Source organism: Mytilus californianus, unplaced genomic scaffold (assembly GCF_021869535.1).
Source record: "Mytilus californianus isolate M0D057914Y unplaced genomic scaffold, xbMytCali1.0.p SCAF_4, whole genome shotgun sequence".
Taxonomy (NCBI): domain Eukaryota; kingdom Metazoa; phylum Mollusca; class Bivalvia; order Mytilida; family Mytilidae; genus Mytilus; species Mytilus californianus.
In genome coordinates this window covers 85,835,673-85,858,238 of record NW_026262690.1, presented here as the reverse complement: position 1 = coordinate 85,858,238, position 22,566 = coordinate 85,835,673, and the positions used below count along the sequence as shown (strand labels likewise).

The 22,566-nt window shown below is 31.9% G+C and overlaps 1 protein-coding gene and 1 long non-coding RNA gene across 2 annotated transcripts in view; both read right to left on the bottom strand.

Annotated features, from left to right (window-relative positions):
• Positions 1-1,096: 1,096 nt before the first annotated feature.
• Positions 1,097-16,633, bottom strand: LOC127738798 (uncharacterized). The gene is made up of 6 exons (XR_008000169.1): positions 16,420-16,633; positions 13,513-13,651; positions 11,393-11,498; positions 9,273-9,422; positions 8,633-8,748; positions 1,097-6,945 (listed from the first exon to the last, which is right to left on the bottom strand). It is a non-coding gene; the product is annotated as an uncharacterized LOC127738798 (long non-coding RNA).
• A 1,407-nt stretch (positions 16,634-18,040) lies between these two features.
• Positions 18,041-22,566, bottom strand: part of LOC127737119 (probable G-protein coupled receptor 158) — a 67,384-nt gene continuing 62,858 nt past the window's right edge. Inside the window, exons 6-9 of the mRNA XM_052247652.1 lie at positions 22,045-22,171; positions 21,042-21,350; positions 19,432-19,500; positions 18,041-18,172 (exon numbers count right to left, since the gene is read on the bottom strand). Of these exons, the coding sequence (XP_052103612.1) occupies positions 18,041-18,172; positions 19,432-19,500; positions 21,042-21,350; positions 22,045-22,171 (637 nt within the window). The remainder of the gene's footprint in view (positions 18,173-19,431; positions 19,501-21,041; positions 21,351-22,044; positions 22,172-22,566) is intronic.

The following is a 22,566-nucleotide window of genomic DNA, read 5'->3' as shown; positions in this document are numbered from 1 at the left end:
TAAATGTGTTACATGTATTTTGTTAACTAAAGATCCATGCATATCACCGTAGATGAAATTGATCAGTATACATTAACATACAAATTTTTGTATGCATGGTGAAACATATCTGATAAAAGGATCTGCCATCAACAGCTACTTCTCAAAATTGCAATTTAAAAACATTGATTACGAGTTTATAATGTATAAATGATTTCATATTGCATATTTGCTTTGACTGACCCTTAAAAAACACAACATTTTCATGTCGGAAAAATCGAAATCTGTAAACAACTCTAAGAATCCCTACATCAGTATCTGGCCATTGTGGCAACACGATTAGTTGTTAATACTTAAGGTCTGAAAGCTCAACAGCGGAATATAAAAAAGTAGCTTTATGAGATGCCGATTTGTCTAGGTGCTGATTTGCCTTCATACCGAACTGTCTTTCTTAAGTGCCGACTTGTCCCGGCGTCGATTTGTCTCGGTGCCAAAGTGTCTAGAATTCGTCCATTTTATGTCGCAGTCCGCGGACAGAGGAAGTTAGAGGGAGAAAAACCCCATTTTTCTCGCTCTGAGATGATGAATTTTTGTTTGTTTTCTGGTTTTAAATAATACAAATACAATCAGAAAACCGAAGTTCAATATGAACAAATTTCAGGCATGGTTGAAGTTAATTCTGTTTTTTTCCCATTTTCAATGTTCGCGGACTGCGGCTCAAATCCCTTGTTGTCGCTTATTAAATGTGGTTATATTTCGTATGATCCCATGAAATACAGCAACTGGACGTCATGTGATCAAGTTTGACGTCATCCGATATATGATGTCACGCCCTGATAACATTACATTGGAGACCTATTGAAGGAAATGAACATCGGTGTTTTATTTAAAAGAGATGCGGTAATGAACAAACGAGTGCTTGTATAAATTGAACATATAGGCACATGTGTCACTCCGGCAGAAAAGGGTTATCATGTCCAACATTGGCGTCTGCTGAAATTTCAAGCGGATAACAACTGAGGAGTTTCGAAAACAGTCTCAAGATGTTCCTAAAGGGATGCGATACGAGGTATGCGATACTGGTTTAGCTATGCGATACAGAGAAGGTGATACATACTGGAGAAAAGAACCTTTATTAGATATAAAAAAAATCTGTATTTAGTACTAAATATATGATAGATACATCTATAACTGTACATACTATCCGATATAACTATTTTGTCTTGTTTTAGTTTTCAGCATTATACAAAAAGGAAGACATTAAGAAAGCTAACAATACGTTCAAAACAGAATACGACAGTAAATATCTGAAGACAAATACCATTGAAGCTACACCATTAATGTCAGTTGGGACGCAGACATATGAATGTTCAACATTAGATCAAAAGGTAATTGTATTCACCCAAAATTATAAAAATCAATCTCAGAAATGTTTATAACAGGTAATGGATACCTGTCCAGGTTTATTCAAATGAAAAATAAATATAAAAACTTAGAAGATAGTATGGGAACTGAACAAATCAAAACCATGGGAAAAGTAAAATCAACTGATAAACAAGACAAGACTACAAAAGTATACAAATAGCGAGTCTTTGAACGGAATGTACATAATAATATAATAATAAATATCAAGTTCGCACCTTTTCGATGTCGGGCCTGTATTTGTTAAATTTTAAAACACCAAAGGAATATCAAGCAAACGGTAAATCAGATTGAAAAATACGCGGAACAGTGCTAAATTCCTCGCCATAATCAGTTATTTGTTGATCAGTATGTAATAGGGAGTTATAAGATATATTTTTTATTCATAATGTCAGGTTTTTTTTATAATGTACAACGGTAGCAATCCCAATCTGTTTTATATCATACTGTAATATTCATTTAGTGAGCTCCTTTACTATAATTTCTGCTTTTGATGACATTTTCTGCTTAAAAAAAGGTTCAGTTTATCTTGCAAATACCAAGGTTTAAGTTTTGACGTTTTCTTTTTTTTTAGGGTACAGCGTTTTCGACGTCTGTTTCCATGTTGTCGTTAAACAGTCAGAACAGAGTTGAACCTATGGTTGATAATTTTATCATTCCCAAAATATGAAAACAACAAGAAATATTATCCGTCAAGTAAAATTAACAGATCCGCCTGATGTTGAAGAACAAAAACAAAATATTGTTTAATTCGCTTCTTTTATTTTACGTTAGTTGGTAATTTTTTATAAAGATTCTTCTTAAATATTTACTTTGCTACATACATAAATATACAAAACATGTACAGTTTGGCCTTGTGAATCACTGAAGGGACATATATTGTTGAAATGCGCAACTGGTGCAATGAAATTGATACCTTGAATGTTATAATAATAAACGATTCAAGGATCTCTAAAATAAAAAAAAATCGGCTAGTTAATTAAATTTGAACATGCACACATGTGATGGAATGTAAGACTTATAACTACTTAAAAGAGACGCATTTTCTAAAGCAAATGGTGAGATGTTTAAACGGGAGGATTTTTCATCTTTATGCAGGCATCGGTAAAATAATGTTACCAAATTTAAGCGTTCATTGAAATCGCAAGAAACAATTGTAACGAAGAATTTGTAAAATCAAGATCTGAAAATATATGGATGTATTTTGTAAGACACTGTTGATAGCTGGTTTATAATATGTTTCATTCTTTATTGAAGCATTATTTTTACCTTTACATGTATAATACCAAAGTTAAAAAATTTACAAGTATTGTTTGGTTTTGATAATTCGACTACATACATAGATTTCTCTATGTCATAGAAACAGAGTCATCCGAACATCTTCACTCCGATTGTATAGAACCCATGTTAAAGTGCCGTCCGTTTGGCCGTACGGGTTGTATACACACGCAGAAACGTTTGGTTTAGATAAGGGATTGAAATCAGAAGCCTTCTGTAGATGAAAAATAATGCTCTGCACGTTAAATAATTCTTGCAAAAAACTGCTTGATATGGCTTATAACAAGGGCACCTACTTTTTAAGTTGCAGTCTTAAGGTTCAGCACTTCATTGCGATCGACCCACTTTGCAGACCTTCCCACTTGGATTAATTGTAAATTTGTTTACGTTTGGAATTTTCGTAAAATATTGACCTATTTTCGTTAAATATAAACAAACAACAATCAATCTGTTATTTATCATATATAAATTTTCATTCACAACTTGAAATCCAGAAAAGCGCGTTGGACGCATAAAAATTATATAGTATTATTTTAAAACAGTTTTCGAAAGTTTGAGGGTGCAATAATGGTTGGGTGACCGTAATGGAATATCTGTGTAATAGATAACCACATATATGTTGCAATTGTCAAAACCAAGATCCCTAACTGTTATCATTGATTATGACGTCACCGAATCAGATTTATCACCCAATATATACTGCCAAGATTAACATAACTGTTACCACATGTGGAGCAGGATCTATTTAGCCTTCTGGAGCACTTGCGATTATACATGGGGTTGTTGGGGTTTGTTTTGTATGTTTTGTAGACTGCTATTTGTTTTGTCGACGTTTTTCGAGTTGTCTGATTTTTTTGCTTACAATTGTTTGGTTGTCCCTGTAGTATCGTCAATCTCTTTTTTTACTAATAATTGTGGTTTTTCATTAGCCACTAGAACATACCCGCGGGTTCGTGACTGAATTAAAGTACCTACGCTTTAATGTTAGCCTGGATTTTTAGTATTCGTATTGTCATCATATAAAGTCATGCTGATTATAAGGTATACAGTTTTCTCTGCTTTAAAAATCTTTCTGTTTCAACCCGTCCTGGTTTTCTTACTATAACCGGACACTACGTAAGAAATATACTATTGGAATCGGTATCGGATTAGACCCGGAACTTATAAATTATTGGTAATATTATTTATGTGGAAAACAAAAGGGCCTGTAATGTTGTAATTTTAATCAACACCATTGTCTTATATTAGTTATATATAAGTTGAATTCTTTGATTCGTCGTATTTACGTCATTTTGGCTAGCAAATTGGACCTCGTTATTTTAGTAGCATAGATGGAGACGACATAACTCCAGATTATGTCACCTTTTGACAGTAGTACATATTGCGATTTATAATAAAAGAAAAGAGTGTTGTTTATCTTTTTAAGTAGACGTGTTATAAGGAGTTTGTTTAATTATTATCCGATAAAATTATGGTTGGCTAATTATAATCAATTGGTTTTTTTTTTTTTTTATTTTTGAAAAATCAACAAATTTTTTTCTTGTTTTTCTTTGGTTGATATTCGTTTATGACGTCAATTGTATTCTAATTAACCTGGTTTTATGAATTCTCGTTAGAGATAAAACTTACAATGAAAACACTATATTTGGCTGATCAAAAGAAAAGAAAAAAGTTGAAATTCCATCCTTTGGTCTTAAAATCGAAAGTTTATTTTTAGATATTGAAAACCCTTGGCGTGCCTCCCTTTTTAAAATTTTACAGATTAACTTCATCGAGTGAGCGATATATGGTGAATCTTTTGTTTCATCAATAGAACTTATATTTTAAATAACACTAACGGTACAGGCACTTATTTTACTGAATCAGATGAGCATAACGACAATTCATGTCTCTTCAGTGATTACATATTTGAAAATCTAAAACCTAATACAAACGTTGAAGAGTTGGTATCCTCAATTAATTAGTTTTATAGTGATAACCTTTATCTAACAAAGTAGTAAAATTTAAATTTGTGTATTCTTAAAAAAGTTTCTTGACAAACAAGACATTGAATATACGAGTTAATGATTCTATTTACTTTCAATCATTTCTTGCAAATAATTTTGTTTGTTGCTTGATATCGGTTAGCGATTAAGATTAACTATCGATATCGGAAAACAAACAAAACATTAAAAAAATAAACAAAATTAGATACAACACTTCTTAATGTTTCATAAAGTCTTATCATAAAATTTAATTGAAATCCGCGTCATTTGAAATGGCAGACCATCGTAAGAATCCGAAGTCTTGACAATTTCTAAATCTAAATCTAGCAGATATCATTTAAAACCCGAATACACCTGAGAATCTGACTATGATTCGACCTATTTCTGTTCCGTTGTTTACCTCTTATAGTTGATGTGTTTCCCTCGGTTTAAGTTTGTTACCCGGATTTGTTTAAGCTTAATAAAAGTATGACTTTTGAACAGCGGTATACTACTGTTGCCTTTATTTAAGGTCAAGTTACAGTAATTGGGCTATGTCTCATATTTGGATATAATTTTGCATCCAACTTTGGCTCGTTGAATTTTAACTGAAAATCGAAAAAATAATGCATTTATTTTTTCTATTTTCTGTAATATTACTGATTGAATTCTTTCAAAATAGGTGAATATTTGTATAGAAAGCACATGAAATCGTCGAAAAGCGTTCTTAAACTTATCCTTCAATCCTCAAATTTCAAATCTATAGGCTTATCAGAATAATTGTAGTTCCAAAGCAGTGTCCACGTTAATGAAAATAAAGTTACCACTACGCAATACCAATGGCACGAGAGTTATATGTGCAGGAAAATAGTAATGTATTGCTAAACTAATTATTGATGCATACGAATTAGATTTTTTGAATTGTATTTAATAAATTGTTATATTGCTTGTACCAGTAAAATTGGAACAATCTTTGTGCAAAATGAATTTAATGCTAATATTTGCAATATTTTGATATTTCTTATTGGAAGTTAAAACAGTTGTCATTACACACGGTCTTCAACACTTGAAATATTTAGAATTACTAGTAATCGTTAAACAATGAAATTTAATTAACTATGCTGAAAATGTATTTACAAAAATACCGATCTCCAAGGCAAATTCAAAAAGATGGTACCCCACAAAACCTTCCAAATTCAAACGCTCGACTGTATCAACCAACGGAACGAATGGAAAACAACTGTCATATTCCTGACTTGGAACCAAAGAAAAGGGAGGGCAAACCTGGCCAAATAGCTAGCTTATCCTCCTTTGACAGTCGTCTATTGTTCCGTTCTATTAACAAAACCGGGTGAGTAACCCAAATAGACACAACTGGATAACGCGACAAGAATTGGAATCCAGCAGCCATAAACCTACATCACATACATACAACAAAACCGAGTTTAGACTGCAAACAAACACACTAACAAATCCAACAAACATGCCAACAAAAAAGTTCTTGTATTTGATAGTAAATACAGTTTAGTAAAACATAATGACATATACACTCTCCCGATAAAGCACACATTTAGTAAAATAAGAGTATACAAAATGAAAACAAAACTATAAAAACCTGATGGTCCGAACCGCACCAGAAAAACCTAAAACAAAAAAACAAAAAGCTGAATGTACAAATATCGAGCCACGCCAAGAGCCATATGACCAAAAGGAACATAATAGTACAAAGACAGCTTAAGAGAAAACTGTACAGTAAATAAAATGACACACAACGTCGGCACTTAGAATCTTATACTCAAGACCATCCTGTATTATTTGTGAGGTACATACTGAATTGATACTTTCTTGATGAACTTTTGAAATAATTGATGAGACGTTCTTTGACAAAATCCTGGCTCAATTATGTTATGCACAGTCTCCAATGACGTTTTACAAAGCATTAGAATCAGCTGCAAGCTTTTCAATATCGTATAAGTTCAAACATGTCTTGTCTTGTCAGGTTGACATTTTTTGGACCGACTATTATACTACCTATGCAGTTTGGTTCTCAATAACAAAGGTCACTGCTATCATCAATCAGTATTCCCTCGCATCCGAGAGTCCTCTCTTTGTGTTGAGGTTCGACTTAGATATAAATTTCCTTTTGAAAATAATGATATTTGAGTTTGAAATGATGATAAAAACATAGATAGGCATAACAAAGCAAGGACATATTTGGTGATTGTGATATTCTTGCATCACATGTCCGGATGAATGCCTAGCTAGATATAACTTGCCTTCTACGACACAGTGCCCAAATCATCTACAATTAAAAAAAAAACAATGCAAAATTGAAAAATTTCATATGATTTCAATTTGATTTTTTTTTAAATTATCTAATAAAATTCATTTAGTGGTCACAGTTATTTTGAATGAAAAGCGCAGGAGTATCCACCACCTCGACTGGTGTATTATGATAAACAGTTGGAACACGTTTTATATTTGCTCTTTAGTTTGTTGATTATTGACAATTTATTGTTCAGACATTGATGAAAACATTCTTAAGATTTGTTCCCTTAGACGTATATGGTATTCGCTAAATTTTGAAAACTTCTAATAAAGTAACTTAATAATTAGAAATGGTCAACTTAGCAGAGGGCGTCGAATGAAAATTTGATGGTTTTCATAAGGACTAAACAAGGCGGAACTTTGATTGTTCTGTGTTTACTTTTGGTAAAGTTTTTTTTTTCTTAAATCCTCCTTTACTTTCAACTCTAAAGCAGCAAAACAAGCATACAAGCGCTGATAAAAAAGCCTTTAAAATAAATGTTTTTGTTCGGTATTTAAATTTCATACTTTTGTCTACCGAAAATTTTTGTCGTGTTAGTATTTATCAAGAACATTTACTACCGTCAGACACTTAACCTAACATTTAACCTGTTTATAAAACTTTGCATTTTTCGAAAAACTAATGCTTTTCTACCCCCAGGAATAGATTACCTTAGCTGTATTTGACCAAACCTTTCGAAATTTTTGGTCCTCAATGCTCTTCAACTTCGTACTTTATTTGGCCTTTTTAACTTTTTTAATTCGAGCGTCACTGATGAGTTTTTAATAGACGAAACGCGTCTGGCGTACAAAATTTTATTTACCAATGCTTTAAACTAAAACGAAACCGATAAATAGATATAAGAAGATGTGGTATGAGTGCCAATGAGACAACTCTCCATCCAAATCACAATTTGTAAAAGTAAACCATTAAAGGTCAAAGTACGGCGTTTAGCCCCATCTGAGAAAGCTAAGTGTTTACAATTGGTAAGTTAAAAACTAAGCAGTCGAATCTTTCGAATGCTTCTTAAAATGTAATAAGGTCTTGGAGACAATGATTTCGAAATGTATGTCTTTTGTCTTTTTGTTGTGTATTTTTGAGCTTAATATCGATCGCATGAGTAAAGCTTTCCGACTGATTTTTCTACAGTTCGTTCTCATGTTGTGTTTGTATACTAATATTCCAAGTAAGGGAGGCTTGAGCGTTTAAAAATATGTCAAATACCGCAAAATTCTATATTTAACTGTCCCAACCCAGGAACTTGTAATTCAGTTTGTCATTTTTGGCTATTCGCCGTATTTGTTTTTGATCATAGTTAATAAACATACCCTTAGTCACTTGTTTTGAAATTTTTCACACTTTGTCATTCCGGGGTCTTTTATAAAAGCTTATTATTTGGTATGAGTTTTGTTAATTGTTGAATACCGTACGGTGACCTGCGATCGATCACATCTTTTTTTGTTTTTTTCTTTCAGGAAAATTTTCCAGTTTCCAGTGATATCAAATTTTTTGTTTTTCGTTAAGCATCTAACAATCAAGCAATCTTATTTGTTTTTATTTTTCATACGGTATCCTTGTTAGGGACTTTCAGTTGTTTCGTTTATTTCTTGTTCATAATTCACAGATTGTAAATCTCATGTAACTACTTCATAGAGTAATGTAGGATACTTTTTTTACTTACAAGTTGTCCATGTCCGTATTTGAATGAGTTTGTGTACCAATCGACTTAGTTGGGCAAATTTTCGCCTGTTGTGTAAAAGTTGTGTCCGTTTTCAAATATTTGCTGCTGTAAATTGGCTAAAAAGAAAAGTTAGTTTCTTTAAATTCTCTCTGTTGGCAAATTCAATACATAAAAAATACGAAAGGTTTAAATTCCTCGTCACGTTTAGCTTTAAAGATCCTTATTTTTCTTACTAGATCATTCGCAAGATCAAAAATTGCGCAAAAACTATTTGCCTTGAATTTTAAATCTCATTAGAACAATTAAATGATCGAAGTTTTTAAAACTCGCCAACGTATGTCGTTGATATATTGTAATGGTATAGGCTAGAAAAGGTTAATTGCGCAACAGGCATCCGTGAAAAGTTGCTTTACTGTATTTATATATCGTTCACAATGCAAATGTTTGTTTTGAGCTTTCCTGTTAATTTTACCAAACAAAATACACTACAAAAACAAGAAATCTAGTATCATTATTGCGTGAAATTAAGATATAAACAAAAGGGTCCCAAAGAGAACTTCTAATTTTTTCTAGTCCGTTTTGATAGTTTGGAATATAATTCACTGTACTAAATTCTGATTAACTATGGATAATCAAGAACCTTTGGAGCTGCTGTTTGAATTTCATAACTGTGTGTGGCCTTTGCTTGAATAAGGTCAATAGAGTTTGTTCTATTATTTTTGGTGCCATAAGGGAAACTCAAGGTATTGGAGCCTTTCTTTATATCTTCATTTCTGTACAATGCTATCAACTGCAAAAGACGGAAACGAAAAAAAAACTGAAAATATAAATTATGACCTGTATTGGGTTGCAAAAGCTCATGTGTAAAGGGAACAGTTAACAGTTAATGCATGTATACACGGTGGTAGATGTATTTTCGGGTTAAATATAATTGACTTACAAAGCCAGGCTATATTTTTATCCAAAGTGTTTCAAATTTAAAAAGATTTCGCAATTAGTAACAACTTAAAACTCTTAAACGTAACATACTATGTTTCATTTGAAGGTAGCTAACGCAATACTTAAATGTCTTTTCACTTTCATGAGGTCATTGTCCATGCAAATGTATGTTCTGATCAGCCATTTTCTGGTCATAAATGTTATATGTCTTTGAAGTTCTAAGGTCTTTATATATGGCCGTAGCCAGATTTGTAATAACTTTTTTGTTTTATTTTTTAATGTTTTTCGATGTTGTTATTGATTTGGTCTCTCAATAGTTTAATTTAGCGCCACTGATGTGCCGTATGTTGAAATATACTTCTGGCGAGATGAATTATATAATTATGTTAAAAACCTAGTATCTTTGATGATTTTACTCTCACGATCAAAGAGTCACCTTTTTCTAGGACCATTCAATTTTTTAAAGGAGGATTTAGACCTAACGAGTTAAAGTATCGAAATATGATCGAATTGTTTTACTTTTAAAGAAATGCCCTATATCAATTATTCATCTCCTTACATTGTTTTTTTTTACAGTTTGAAACGCTTAATTAGACCAGATCATGTACTGGGGTAATTGTTTAAGCATGAGCGAAATTGATGTTTTCTCTCTTACCCAACGGGTCCCTTTCTGATAATTAAAGAAATAAAAACATGTGTCGCTTAAAAAAACTAACAGAGCTACGTCGGATAGAGATCGACCTTATGCAAGTGCGCGTATACATGTACATGTATAAGACTTTGATTGATTTTGAAACATTCAAATACGGAATAATAGACGACTTTTGGTTTGTTTTGTAGGATTCTTATAGCAACTCAATTTTCAAACAGTTATTGATTTTCCGTAGAGATTTTTTCATCCCAAAATAGGATGTATTGGTAATCATTTGCATAAGGTCGATTTCTATCCGACGCAGCTCAATTATTACAAGGAGTGCACCACATTAACTTCAAATCTTGGATATGCACCTGCTTTGTTCAACTGATTATACAATATTTCGAAGTGACTTCCAATACTCGTTTAAGAAACTATTGGCATTAACAGTGTAATTTATAAAATTTGACATTGCATGCATATATTTGGATGTAATGAAAGCAATGTGCCTATTGTCTACTATTTCTTCTAAACGAGTTATTTAAACTCCAAAAACATTGGTAACATAATTCCTTTTTGTATAATACGATATGAAGCCGTGATTTATCGAAGTGACTAATTCGCATGTTGAAACTCATATGAATAGTATCAGATCTGGGATATAAATTAATTTGAAATGTTGGTTTACATAAAGAAACGAACGGCATCCAGATATTAATATATGGTCTTCACAAATATAGAGACCAAATTGTTTTAGAGTAGATAACTTTGGGATTTAACAAAAGAAAATCACTCATTAAATATTTTATTCGACGGACTCATGAACAACAATATTTCAGCACCAAAACAAATATTTGTTCATAACTGTATTCACATTTTATAATTATTGGAGGTCTATAGGGGAAAACTATACCCAAATGACAGAGATCAAAACACAGGTACAAGTAAAGATATGATAATTAAATGAATGCTCGAAATAACTAAAAGAAATTCGGAAGTACTTGATATATGGTGATATAAAATCATGTCGTCTTTCACTTAAAATATTACGGCTCCACTTTATATGATTTCATACAGTAATATCATGCCATCAGTAGAGCAGGAAAAGAAAATCTTTTGCAATACCCAAAGTTAACATGACGAAAAGTTAGAAAAAAATAATGAAAGAGAATATTAGTCTTGCTTACCTTAGGAACGTAAATCAACGTCAGAGTTATAGTAGCAAAAACTTGAATCTGTAGACACTCGAACAGGTACAGCATATCTGGTCCATGGGAATGGCCAATTACATGTCTGAAAAACATACTTTGACGTTATGTATATAAATCTTTACAAAAAGGAACATTAACACATATATTAATTAAAAACGATATGGGCTATACGTAAAATATCCCGGTTTTAGAAACAAGAACAAGGTAAGTAATGTTTTTTTCATGTGCGCAAACTCAGACCATTTGCTTTAGGCAATTAGAGTCTATATAAGGACATTTATGTTACCGAATGACTCGGGATTTAAAATTAGTTTACAATGAAAATTTGCAATGGTTGAGTGATGTTTTTTATATATCTATGTGTCTTTAAAATATCGAAAGGGTACGACATTATTACTTAAAGAAGCCCATTCACCCATAATGAACAGGAGCTTTGCATCTGGTATGCAGCTAGATCTGTAAGGGTGAGATGTAGATTTTTGTGACGTATTTTCTGAAACATTTTAAAAAATCACCTTATCCATCCCCGGGTTTATAAAAAAAAAGGTCATGGTCCTTACAAACAACGTTGTATAGCTGGGTCTTCCAAGTGCTCCACGAAACTTCTTTCTAAATTATTAACATCAATTTTATCAGCAATTAAAGCCACACTTCAAAGTTATTGTAAAGCTATCTATTCTAGAGGAGGCGTGATCAGATGTGGATACTAAAAAATTCCAAAGATCTGTTAGAGTACATACAATCTTAGATTCTTACATCTTACAATAGTATTGAAATATTTGACTTTTGTACACTTTACACAAGTTTTCCCCATTCTAACTAAGAACAAATTAAAAGAGTGGGTCATAAAACAAAATTGGCAACGTAGATACAAGCATCTTGTCTCATGGAGGGATAAATCGTACATTGTAAAAAAATCACTCTGATTCACACAAAAATTCTCTGAAACATTATATAGATGCTTGATTTCTTGATTAACCACATATGTTTTTACGTTTGAAGGACGTTTTTTTCAACAAACAAATGCCATTTCCATGGGAACAAACTGTGCTCCTCTTCTTGTCGACTTGTTCCTTTATTCATATGAGGCTGACTTCATACAGGAGCTTTTGAGGAAGAATGACAAGAAACTAGCATCATCCTTTTAATTCACTTTCCACATTATAGATGATGTCGTCTCACTAAATAGTTTAAAGTTTGGTGACTGACTTTTGAAAATCTCTATCCCATCAAACTTGAAATAAAGGATGCAACAGATAAAGTTATGTCTGCCTCATATCTTGATTAACATCTATAAATTGACAATGAGGTTCGGTTGAGAGAAAAACTTTACGAAAAAAGAGATGATTTCAGCTTCCCAATTGTGAACTTTCCATTTCTATGTAGCAACATTCCAGCAGCGCCTGCATATGGAGTATATATATATTAATCCCGGTTGATACGATATTCCAGGTCAGAGTTTGTTTTTCCTATCATGATAGAGGGTTGCTGCTCACAAGGGAGCTATTAAATCAAGTGTTCCAAGTGGTGAAGTTGAAATCATTACTACGAAAAACAATACCGTCCTCCTTTTCCCCGAATGTGATCTATCGAATTCGACTTAGCACAGGGTTTGTACTTACATGAGCAACACGCAGTGTGCCGCATGTGGATCAGGATCTTCCTACCCTTCCGGTGCACCTGAGATCACCTCCGTTTTTGGTGGGGTTTGTGCTGCTCAGTCTTTACTTCTGTATGTTGTGTATTGTATATTGTTGTTTGTCTTTTGTTCTTTTTCTTTTTTTGCCATAGCGGTGTTAGTTTGTTTTCGACTTATACGATTGAATGTCATTTGGTATCTTTTGCCTCTCTTTTTCTATAAAGTATGATTCCTTCAGAATTGTCAATGCGATCTTATCTTGTGATCACATACTCACATTGAATAAACAAGAAATGAAAACTTAATTTCCTTGTCCGATATTTATTTTCGATTGTATCATAGGTAATTTGATATCCATTTTTCCTTGATAGTTAATTAATAGTAATAGGGGGCTCTGCAATTGGACGACAAGCTTCCGCCATTATGTTATTGTTACCATTGTGTTGTGTCCACTTACGTCAGAATCAAGAGAAAACTTCCAAGCAGGATACCATTATAAACTGACCATGTAATGTATTTACTTTCATTAAAATGTCCAGGTGCTTTTCTCACAACATAACACATATACACACCAAGCAAGAGCAATAACGCTTCAACTGAAAAAAAGAACTAGAATGCATTTCTAAATCATGTAAGCCTCAAACGCATAGATTTTTAAACACAACTGGAAACAACTGTAAATTATGTTTTAGGGGATGGGATGTTGGTGGATTTTAACTCATAAGTCGAAAATAGACTGACAAGGTCGTGAAAAAAACGAAAAACTATTAAGAGATATGTATATATAAGAAGATGTGGTATGAGTGCCAATGAGATAACTCTCCATCCAAGTCACATTTTTAAAAGTAAACCATTATAGGTCAAAGTACGGTCTTCAACACGGAGTCTTGGCTCACACCGCATAGCAGGCTATAAAGAGCCCCAAAAATTACTAGTGTAAAACCATTCAAACGGGAAAACCAACGGTATAATCAATATAAAAAACGAGAAGCGAGAAACACTTATGAACCACATCAACAAACGACAACTACTGAACATAAGATTCCTGACTTAGGACAGGTGCAAACAATTGCATATAACTGTATACAAAACACAACATAAAAACTACAGATTGAGGAACAAGAACCCCAGCAAGAAAGCAGAGGTAATCTCAGGTGCTCTTGAAAGGTAAGCAGATCCTTAATCTTTTCTATGATATAAAACGCTTTAAGGCTTAATTGCTTAGGTTTATATACAGGTAGCATTTATGAGAAGAAATGTATGTATATTGATAAAATGTATACTTTCGTCAAATAATTACATATGGCGTGATGTATAAATGATATCAAATATATAGAAAGAACATGACTATTCATAATTAAAGTTGTATTTTCTCATTTGCATTTTCCCTGACAAATAAGACTGTAAAATTCAGGACTTCCCTGGACAACTTAGGATTTATGTAACAGGTGATAAAGTTAGTTCAAAATTTAAAACAAACGGCTTTAAAGGGGTATACATATGGCGTTTCTTCACCCCAAATTAAAATAGATTTTTCTTAATTCTATATACTGTTTTACATGTCAATTTATCTGTTTATGTGTTAGATTTATTAACACCATTACATATAATTGAAGTCATAAAAATAAATAATTGTTTAAACGATATTTTCATGTCTTGTAAAAAATATGACAACTTCAAACGTATTTCCTTATCAAAAAACATTCAAATATTTTCGTTTTTTTTTCTTTATGTTGATGTGTCAATTTTCAGCAAATCATGGGATACATATTGACGTGTGAAAATTTTCAGCATGAGTGCATAGGATGAAAGTTTACCCATTTTTTCAAAATGTCCTAACTCAGGATATCTGAAGCTAAACGGCTTATTCTGTAAAAATTTGGTTCACAACATATTAAAAAAATCGGCAGCGTTTTGAAATATTTATTATAGCATCTTCAAAAGTCATATGAAAAAATAGTTGTAAAATCTTTTATATTATCAAAAGTTTCATAAATCTACTGCTATTGAATTATTGTCTTCTCGTACACTAATTAGCCAATATTTTCCCGAATGCAGTGACCTTAACTACGATACATCTCGTTAGAACTTCGGCCACCGCACAGCGCAAGTGCGAGGGGAAACCCTGATGAAAGAATGTAAACAAACGTGCACTGGAAGTTAAATAGTATTCAATGATTCTTAAAGAACAAATTTAATACAAAAAATTATTTAACAAATGTTTAGGAAAAGATTTATTAAAAAAACGGAACGCATGGTAAATATAAAAAAAATATCATGGACCTATCAATTCACTTATTTGTCACGTGCTCCACATTCTCTGTGTTGATTGTTTATATATGTCACAATCTGGTAAAATTCGGCAACAAACTCAAAAGTAACTTAAAAACTTTACTTGTAAAAAATTCATGTCTGTCATATTTGTTTTTCGTAAATTGTTTTGTTATAAATTAGGCTGTTAGTTTTTTTCAATTGAATTGTTTCATATTTTGCATGTCGTGGCTTTTTATAGCCGACCATACGGTATGAGTTTTTTGTTGAAGGCCGTACGGTTGCCTATAATTGCTTACATCCACTTCATTTGAACTTTTGTGGATAGTTGTCTCATTGGCAATTATACCACATCTCCTTATTTTTATATTAGCTTGCGAAGAAAAATCACAGAATGAAATATTATTAGTTGATAATATGATATACTTTCGTAATAGATATAAAAAAAAAACACGTGCATATAGTGCTTAGTTTAGAATACATGCATACATTGGTCCAATAATTTCGATAACATTGAAATTATAAGAAACTCGTTTCATATGACTTTAATAACAGATATGTGTTATTAAATACAATCATTGTAAATGTATTTCTTCTATTGAACATTATGTCCTGTTCTTGATCTGGAATTGTCAATATTCAGCCTGGAACGAGTGACAGACTAGAATAGGCTGCTTCAGAAAAGAAGTTTATGCATTATTTTAAAAGACGTACAATATAAAAAAAGGAGATATGGTAAGTTTGCTAACGATCCTCCAGAGTTCAAATAAAATTTTAGTAATTATAGGCAACCATTTGTTTGAAGAAAAAAACTGGCATGAAACATAACAAAAACCATAAATATGATTGATTACGTATTTTCAACAAACATTAGTTTTATATATATATATGTGGAGCTTATTTGATCTACAACGTCATATATTTTGACAGTTTTGAAGGGCTTTCAACCTTAGTTTGTCATCCGAAAGGACCCTTTGACTCTTTGACTCATTCTACTTAAGATTTGTATACAGTATCGGCCATAGATCACTTAATTCTTAAATACTTGTATCACTAACTTATTTTTTGTTCCATCTTAGTTGTAAAAACATACCACATCGAATAGCATAAACCAAATAGCTACTCAAACACACTTCATATTTCAAATGACTGGAAGTTTCCAAGATTTCCGTTTTGACTTTCTCTGATATGGTCCAAATAAGAAGAAACATAGCAATTATGAAAATAAGTGGAAAAAATCTCTTCAACAGTTCTTTATCTGGAAGATAAACTCTTTGTAGTGTGTTTGCCGATTTAAAAATGATAGCTATTCTGAAAAAAGAAAAAAAATATATTCTCAGTCAGGCGCCTTTAATTTTGTGGTTTTTGTTGGTTGCTGTCTTTTATATCTGTTTTTCGTTTATTGTTTTGACATAAATTGGGCCGTTGTTTTTTTCGTTTAAATTGTTTCACATTTTGTCATGTTGGTGGCTTTATAGAAAAGCTCCTCGAACGCATGAAACTATCTAACGTGTTGTTTTCATTTTTTACACCTCTGCTGGTGGACTATCAATCCCCGAGAGTATCAACAGCTCAGTAGTCAGTACTTCGGTACTGACATGAGTTATAACAAATCTTTCTAAAATTGCCGGTATAAATTTTGAAATTATAAAGAAACTAGTTTTCAACTCCTTCAGGCAAAGTTGACCTTAGATGGATTTGACTATTTTTTTATGTATTTTTTGTCATAAAGCTCTTCAACTGTTTCGGTACTTATAAATCCTCGGCTTCCAAATATTCGGCGTTGAGCCTTCCTGATGAAGGTTAATCCAGAAAAGCGCTTCGGACGCATGAAACTATGTAACGTGTTGTTTTCAATTTTTTGTAGCTGAATATACGATATGGTTTTTCCTCATTTTTGAAAGCCATATTATGAAGACTCTGTTGGATAGTCGTTTCATTGGTAATCATACCATATGTCCTTATTTGAAACTAATAAACATTTGTTGCTCAGTTAAACAATTTTATAATACATTACATGTTTAGCAATAACTAAATTTCTTTTCTTCAGTGTATTTTTAACTTGTACTGCTTTTCGGTAAGTCATTATAAAACTAGGAACATGTGGTATTCTTGCCAATGATGCAGATATCATTCAAAGAGAAAATGAATAACCTGTTTTTCATGAGACATAGAAACAGACTTGGATACTTTTTTTATTCTGCTTGTGCCAATTGTACAAAAAATAAACAGTAATTAAGGAACTATTTTTTCCTTCATCAAAAACGTTTTTGAAACATTTAAAAGCAAAAATATTTTTTACTTAATTCAGAGTTCTGAAGAAAAAAAACTGCCTTAGTAGACAAACCAAGTACCGATTCCTGGCTTTAAAGTCATGAATCAATCAACTATTAGTGTTCAAAAACAGATGTAAAGTCCATATGTACACCAATTTCAAAACCGAGATGTCCGTGTAGCTTTTTTTATGTGCATTTATTTATTATTGAAAAATATAACCGTTTGAATAAAGAATTCACTTCCTTAAATTATTACGTTAGATAGATTGATCGATAAACACTTACTGTTAAAAATATTGAGCACGATAATAGGTTATGACCATTGAATCTGCTATATACTAGACCTATATGATATCGAATGTGTAACAACCTACCAGACCAAATCGAGAATCAGAAATCTCTCAAAGTCGAGGTTACTAGGCTGTTATATATTTTATATTAACAAGTAAGTAATACATGCCTCCATGTCTTTGCCACTAGTGCGCCATACATCAGACTGAAACCTATATGAAATACCCAGGTCTGTGATGCACATAGAAATTCTGAAGGCTTTGGATATGCCAAAAATCCCTATAATTTATTTTATAAATCATTATATATGTCACAAATGCAAGGATGAATTATTTTTGCTTTTCTGATTGTACGGTGGTTGAATAATAAAATGTTATTTCAAGTCAATAAAACAAATTATAACATCATATACCACAAACAAATTCGTTCTGTCAATATAATGGATTTGTCTCAAATGATTTGGATTTACGTATCCAAGTTCTTTTGTTTCCTTGAACTTGCCTGTTTCGGGTTAAGGTTTTTTTAATATCTGAGAACTCTTTCCCTATCGTTTAAATAAATTCATCGATCTATCTCTCAATCTGTGGATTTATTATTATTTGTGGGACCCGATTTTCGTTGATTTTGTGGGCATAAATAAACCAAGAATTTAAATGTCCAAAGAGGTAAATTTTATCTGTTTAAATACAAACGTTTTAGACCCTAAGAATAAAAATGATTCCACAGTATCTAATAAAACAAAATATCTATATATTGGGATGATAAGTTGAAAAGAAAGTGTTGTACAGTCGTAACCTATTGAAAAACACGATGTAATATCTTAGCGTTTCCGTTATATAAATCAAAGTTACAGATTCAGTTCAGGAATAACTCCACATTCTATGTTTTTGTTAATGTTTACGAGTTACAACAACGGAAAGAATCAAAAAAGATTTTAACGATAATTATTAAGTTGAATTTGTTAAAAACTCAACTAGTGAGGACTCCATGTTTAAGGCATTGTCTATTTACCACTCCGATCTAAATTATATAATGGGTACTGACCATTATGTAACATTTAAGTTGGAAGTAAGTTTTTATGGTTTTGACCGAATGGATTTTTTTTTATATTTGTGTGACTTTGAATTATATTAACCTTTGCGATCTTTAAAAAAAACGTTGAATTGTTCAAAATATAAAGGATTGTTCTACCCCGTTGTAGAATTAATTAGGCCTCTCGTTCTTTTTTACCTTTGAGCGTCACTGGTGAGTCTTTTGTAGACGAAACGCGCATCTGGCGTACAAATTATAAGCTTTTTTTAGAATCAATGATTAATGACTAAAATACCAATAATTGTTCAACTTCATAATGGCTACTGTTGCAGAATTTTAGAAACAAGACATTTCGAAAGGATAAACACAAAACTAAAAAAAAAAGTAATGTACTAATTAATTTTAAACAAAGTCTCACCTTACAAAAGTTAGATTAAAAAAGAAAACTAGATGTTAAAAGGTTTGCAATTAGTTAGAAATAAAACTCTTCAAATTAATAATCCTACCATGGTACACACAAGTAAACCTCCAGCACACATAAGCAACAGGAAAATAGGACTTCCAGCCTTTATTACCTAATAAAGAATATTGATACAAAATATTTCAAATAATTGTTTCAAAACATTTCTATTAATTATAAATAAGAAAATGTGGTATGAGTGACAATGAGACAACTATCCGTCCAAATCAAAATGTGAAAAAAGTAAACAATTATAGTACGGCCTTCAACACGGAGTCTTGGTTCACACAGAACAGCAAGCTATAAAGGGCCAAAAAAGACTAGTGTAAAACAATTCAAACAGGAAAACCAACGGTATAATCTATATAAAAAACGAGAAACGAGAAACACTTATGAACCACATCAACAAACGACAACCACTGGATAACAGGATCCTTACTTAGGATAGGTACATAAAAATGCATCGGGTTTAAACATTTTAACAGACGCCAACCTTTACCATATCCTGAAACAGTGGTATAACATTACAACATAAAAAGACACACAACAAAATATCAATTGAAATGGCTTAACTCGATCAAAAAGACAATACACAAAAACAAGTAAATATACACTGAACGAATAAGTTTGATCTATGACACAATATAAATAAAAAAGATGTGTCAATGTCAAAAAGACAACTTTAACCTAGGACAAAATGGCGTTAAATAAAGAAACGTGCACAGGTGAATCTAAATATAATATTTTTTTTGTTAGGAGTACAGAAACATATTTTTCAAAATAAATATGTTGTTCATAGTACTAGTACAGAAGTAAAATATTTTGGTCATACTAAATAATTATCAAAGGTGGATATCAAAAATAGTAAGACGAGATATAACACAAAATTAGAAAACTTTGAATAACAGAAATGCATTACAAATTGTATCAACAGGTCAAATTAACATGGAAGTACGATTTGAGAGTACTCGCAGTTACTGAAAGCTAGTTAAAAGCCAAAAACAAATGATAATATTAAATTTTCTTTGAGCAACACTTATGTCCATAATGTATACACTCAAACGAATGAATTTTACTATTTCAGCTTCAAAAGAAAGAATTTTTCAATATGCTTCTTCCGAAAATGAAAACAGTAACATCTATTCGTTTGAGTATAAACATTATGGACACAATTGATGCTCAAAGTACCATTCTGTAGGTTACAATTTCGATACTTAGTGTTTTTGCAATCGTTTGAAAGCAAACTCAACAGAAAATATGTTATATCTAAAACATATTGATAAAAACCAAAGAATAAACTGACATGATTGATTTACAGGGTGAAAAACTAAATCTAGATCTAAATTTGAGTAAGCAATGTCAACAAGGTTAGACCCCTCACGAGGTATTCTTCTGCCGTCTGGAAGAATTTCTTCATATGAATGATTTGATTGATTGGTTGAACAGAATTGCCAGTAAGTGTATGAACAAATGATTTGTTACTAACCACTTACGGTTATCATGCTTATTTTAAAACATGTTCTTAATATGAAAACTTTGACACTTCCTTCAAACCAAACTGTTTGTCTTTTTGTTGCCAATTTTATACGTACAATTGTATCAACACATTTAAACGTTTAACTATTAGAATATTAATCAAAAGGATATAATCATTACCGGTTTATCCCTAAAGTTAACTGTTATGGCAAACAACACTCCAATAGCAATAAATGTCAGGAGGGTAAGCAGTAAAAGCAGGAACCGATATAGAAACAGGTATTCGTAAAGGCATGGTGAGTCATCATCACATTCGGAACACCCCACTTTACAAGGTAGACAGGTATATAGAGTCGAATCGGAAGAATTTTCCATTTCTAAACCACTGAAAGCCTTAACTTGAGCGTTCAAATCTGGAAAGTAGTACCCTTTGCTGCAGACACACTCATAAGCACCTCTTTGAAACCCTCGTCCTTTTATAAACTTACACTAAAAGAATAAGATATGAGCATGTTAAATTAAATACAAATTTTACATTACTGCATTTATCAATATAAATAAATATTTTCTTTCCCTGGCTGTCAATACCTTTCACCAGCCTGATGTGAATTATTTAATTTTCAACATCATATGTTATTGTGAAAGCTAAATGGTCGCTTTTAATTAAGATTATGGATTTTTCAGGATCTCAGCCTTATTCTTGTATGAAGCATGATAAATACTGTGTCTGTATATCATCAAAATAGAGTTATTCTTTCCCTGGCTGTCAAAATATTTCACAATAAAGATAACAAAACGACATGATTATTTTAATGGATGTTTAACTATATAGATACGCTTACCATCCCAAGATCACCTACCCCCTTTCCCCATTTTTTTTTTTTTTTTACTTATTTTTTTTTTTTGTGGTATTGTTGTTGTTCAGTCTTTAATTCTCTTATGGTTGCTTTTTTGTATTTTGCCATGCCATTGTCAGTTCTTTTTTGACTAATGAGTTTGAATATCCCTCTGTTTTTTTCGCCTCTATTTTAAATGTTTTACTACTGTTTGTGTTATGTATACCCCTGAGGTCGTGTTATCACATTTCCACCATCATGTAATTGTTAAAGCTAAATGAACGAACGTTATTCCAGGAATTTATTCTAACATGACTCATGATCAATCCAGTTACGTTTAAAAATACCTCTGTTGTAGGAGGACACCTATGCGTTCCTCGAAATATGTCAATATCACTGTAAATGTGTGTTGAATCCTGGTCACACTGGTTAATGTCGATATTTGTTAACTGTATATCAACTGAAGCTATGCCTCTAGAATGATATAATGATAACATTAATTATACGAAATAATTCTCCAAAAGATTGACATTGGGAATGATGTAAGGCAACATAGACAAGACAAACGAAAAGAAAAAAAAATTAAAATGTGACAATTCATTCTGGGTAAAGCAAGCACAAATAAAAAAAAAATGTGTGCCAAAAGGAAAGAAAACAGCTGTGCTTACAACAAAGGTCGTACACTGGCGACAATGCTTTGAAGTTAGTAATCAATCAGAATTAAAGATACGCCTTACAAAGTTCATCTTTTACTGATCCTGCCATAAAATATTCTTACAGGGGTTAATTTTTTTGTACATTTACTGTACATAAAGTCATAAAAATCTTCGATTTATTTTCCTTGTCTTAACCTCAGTCTCAATTGGTCT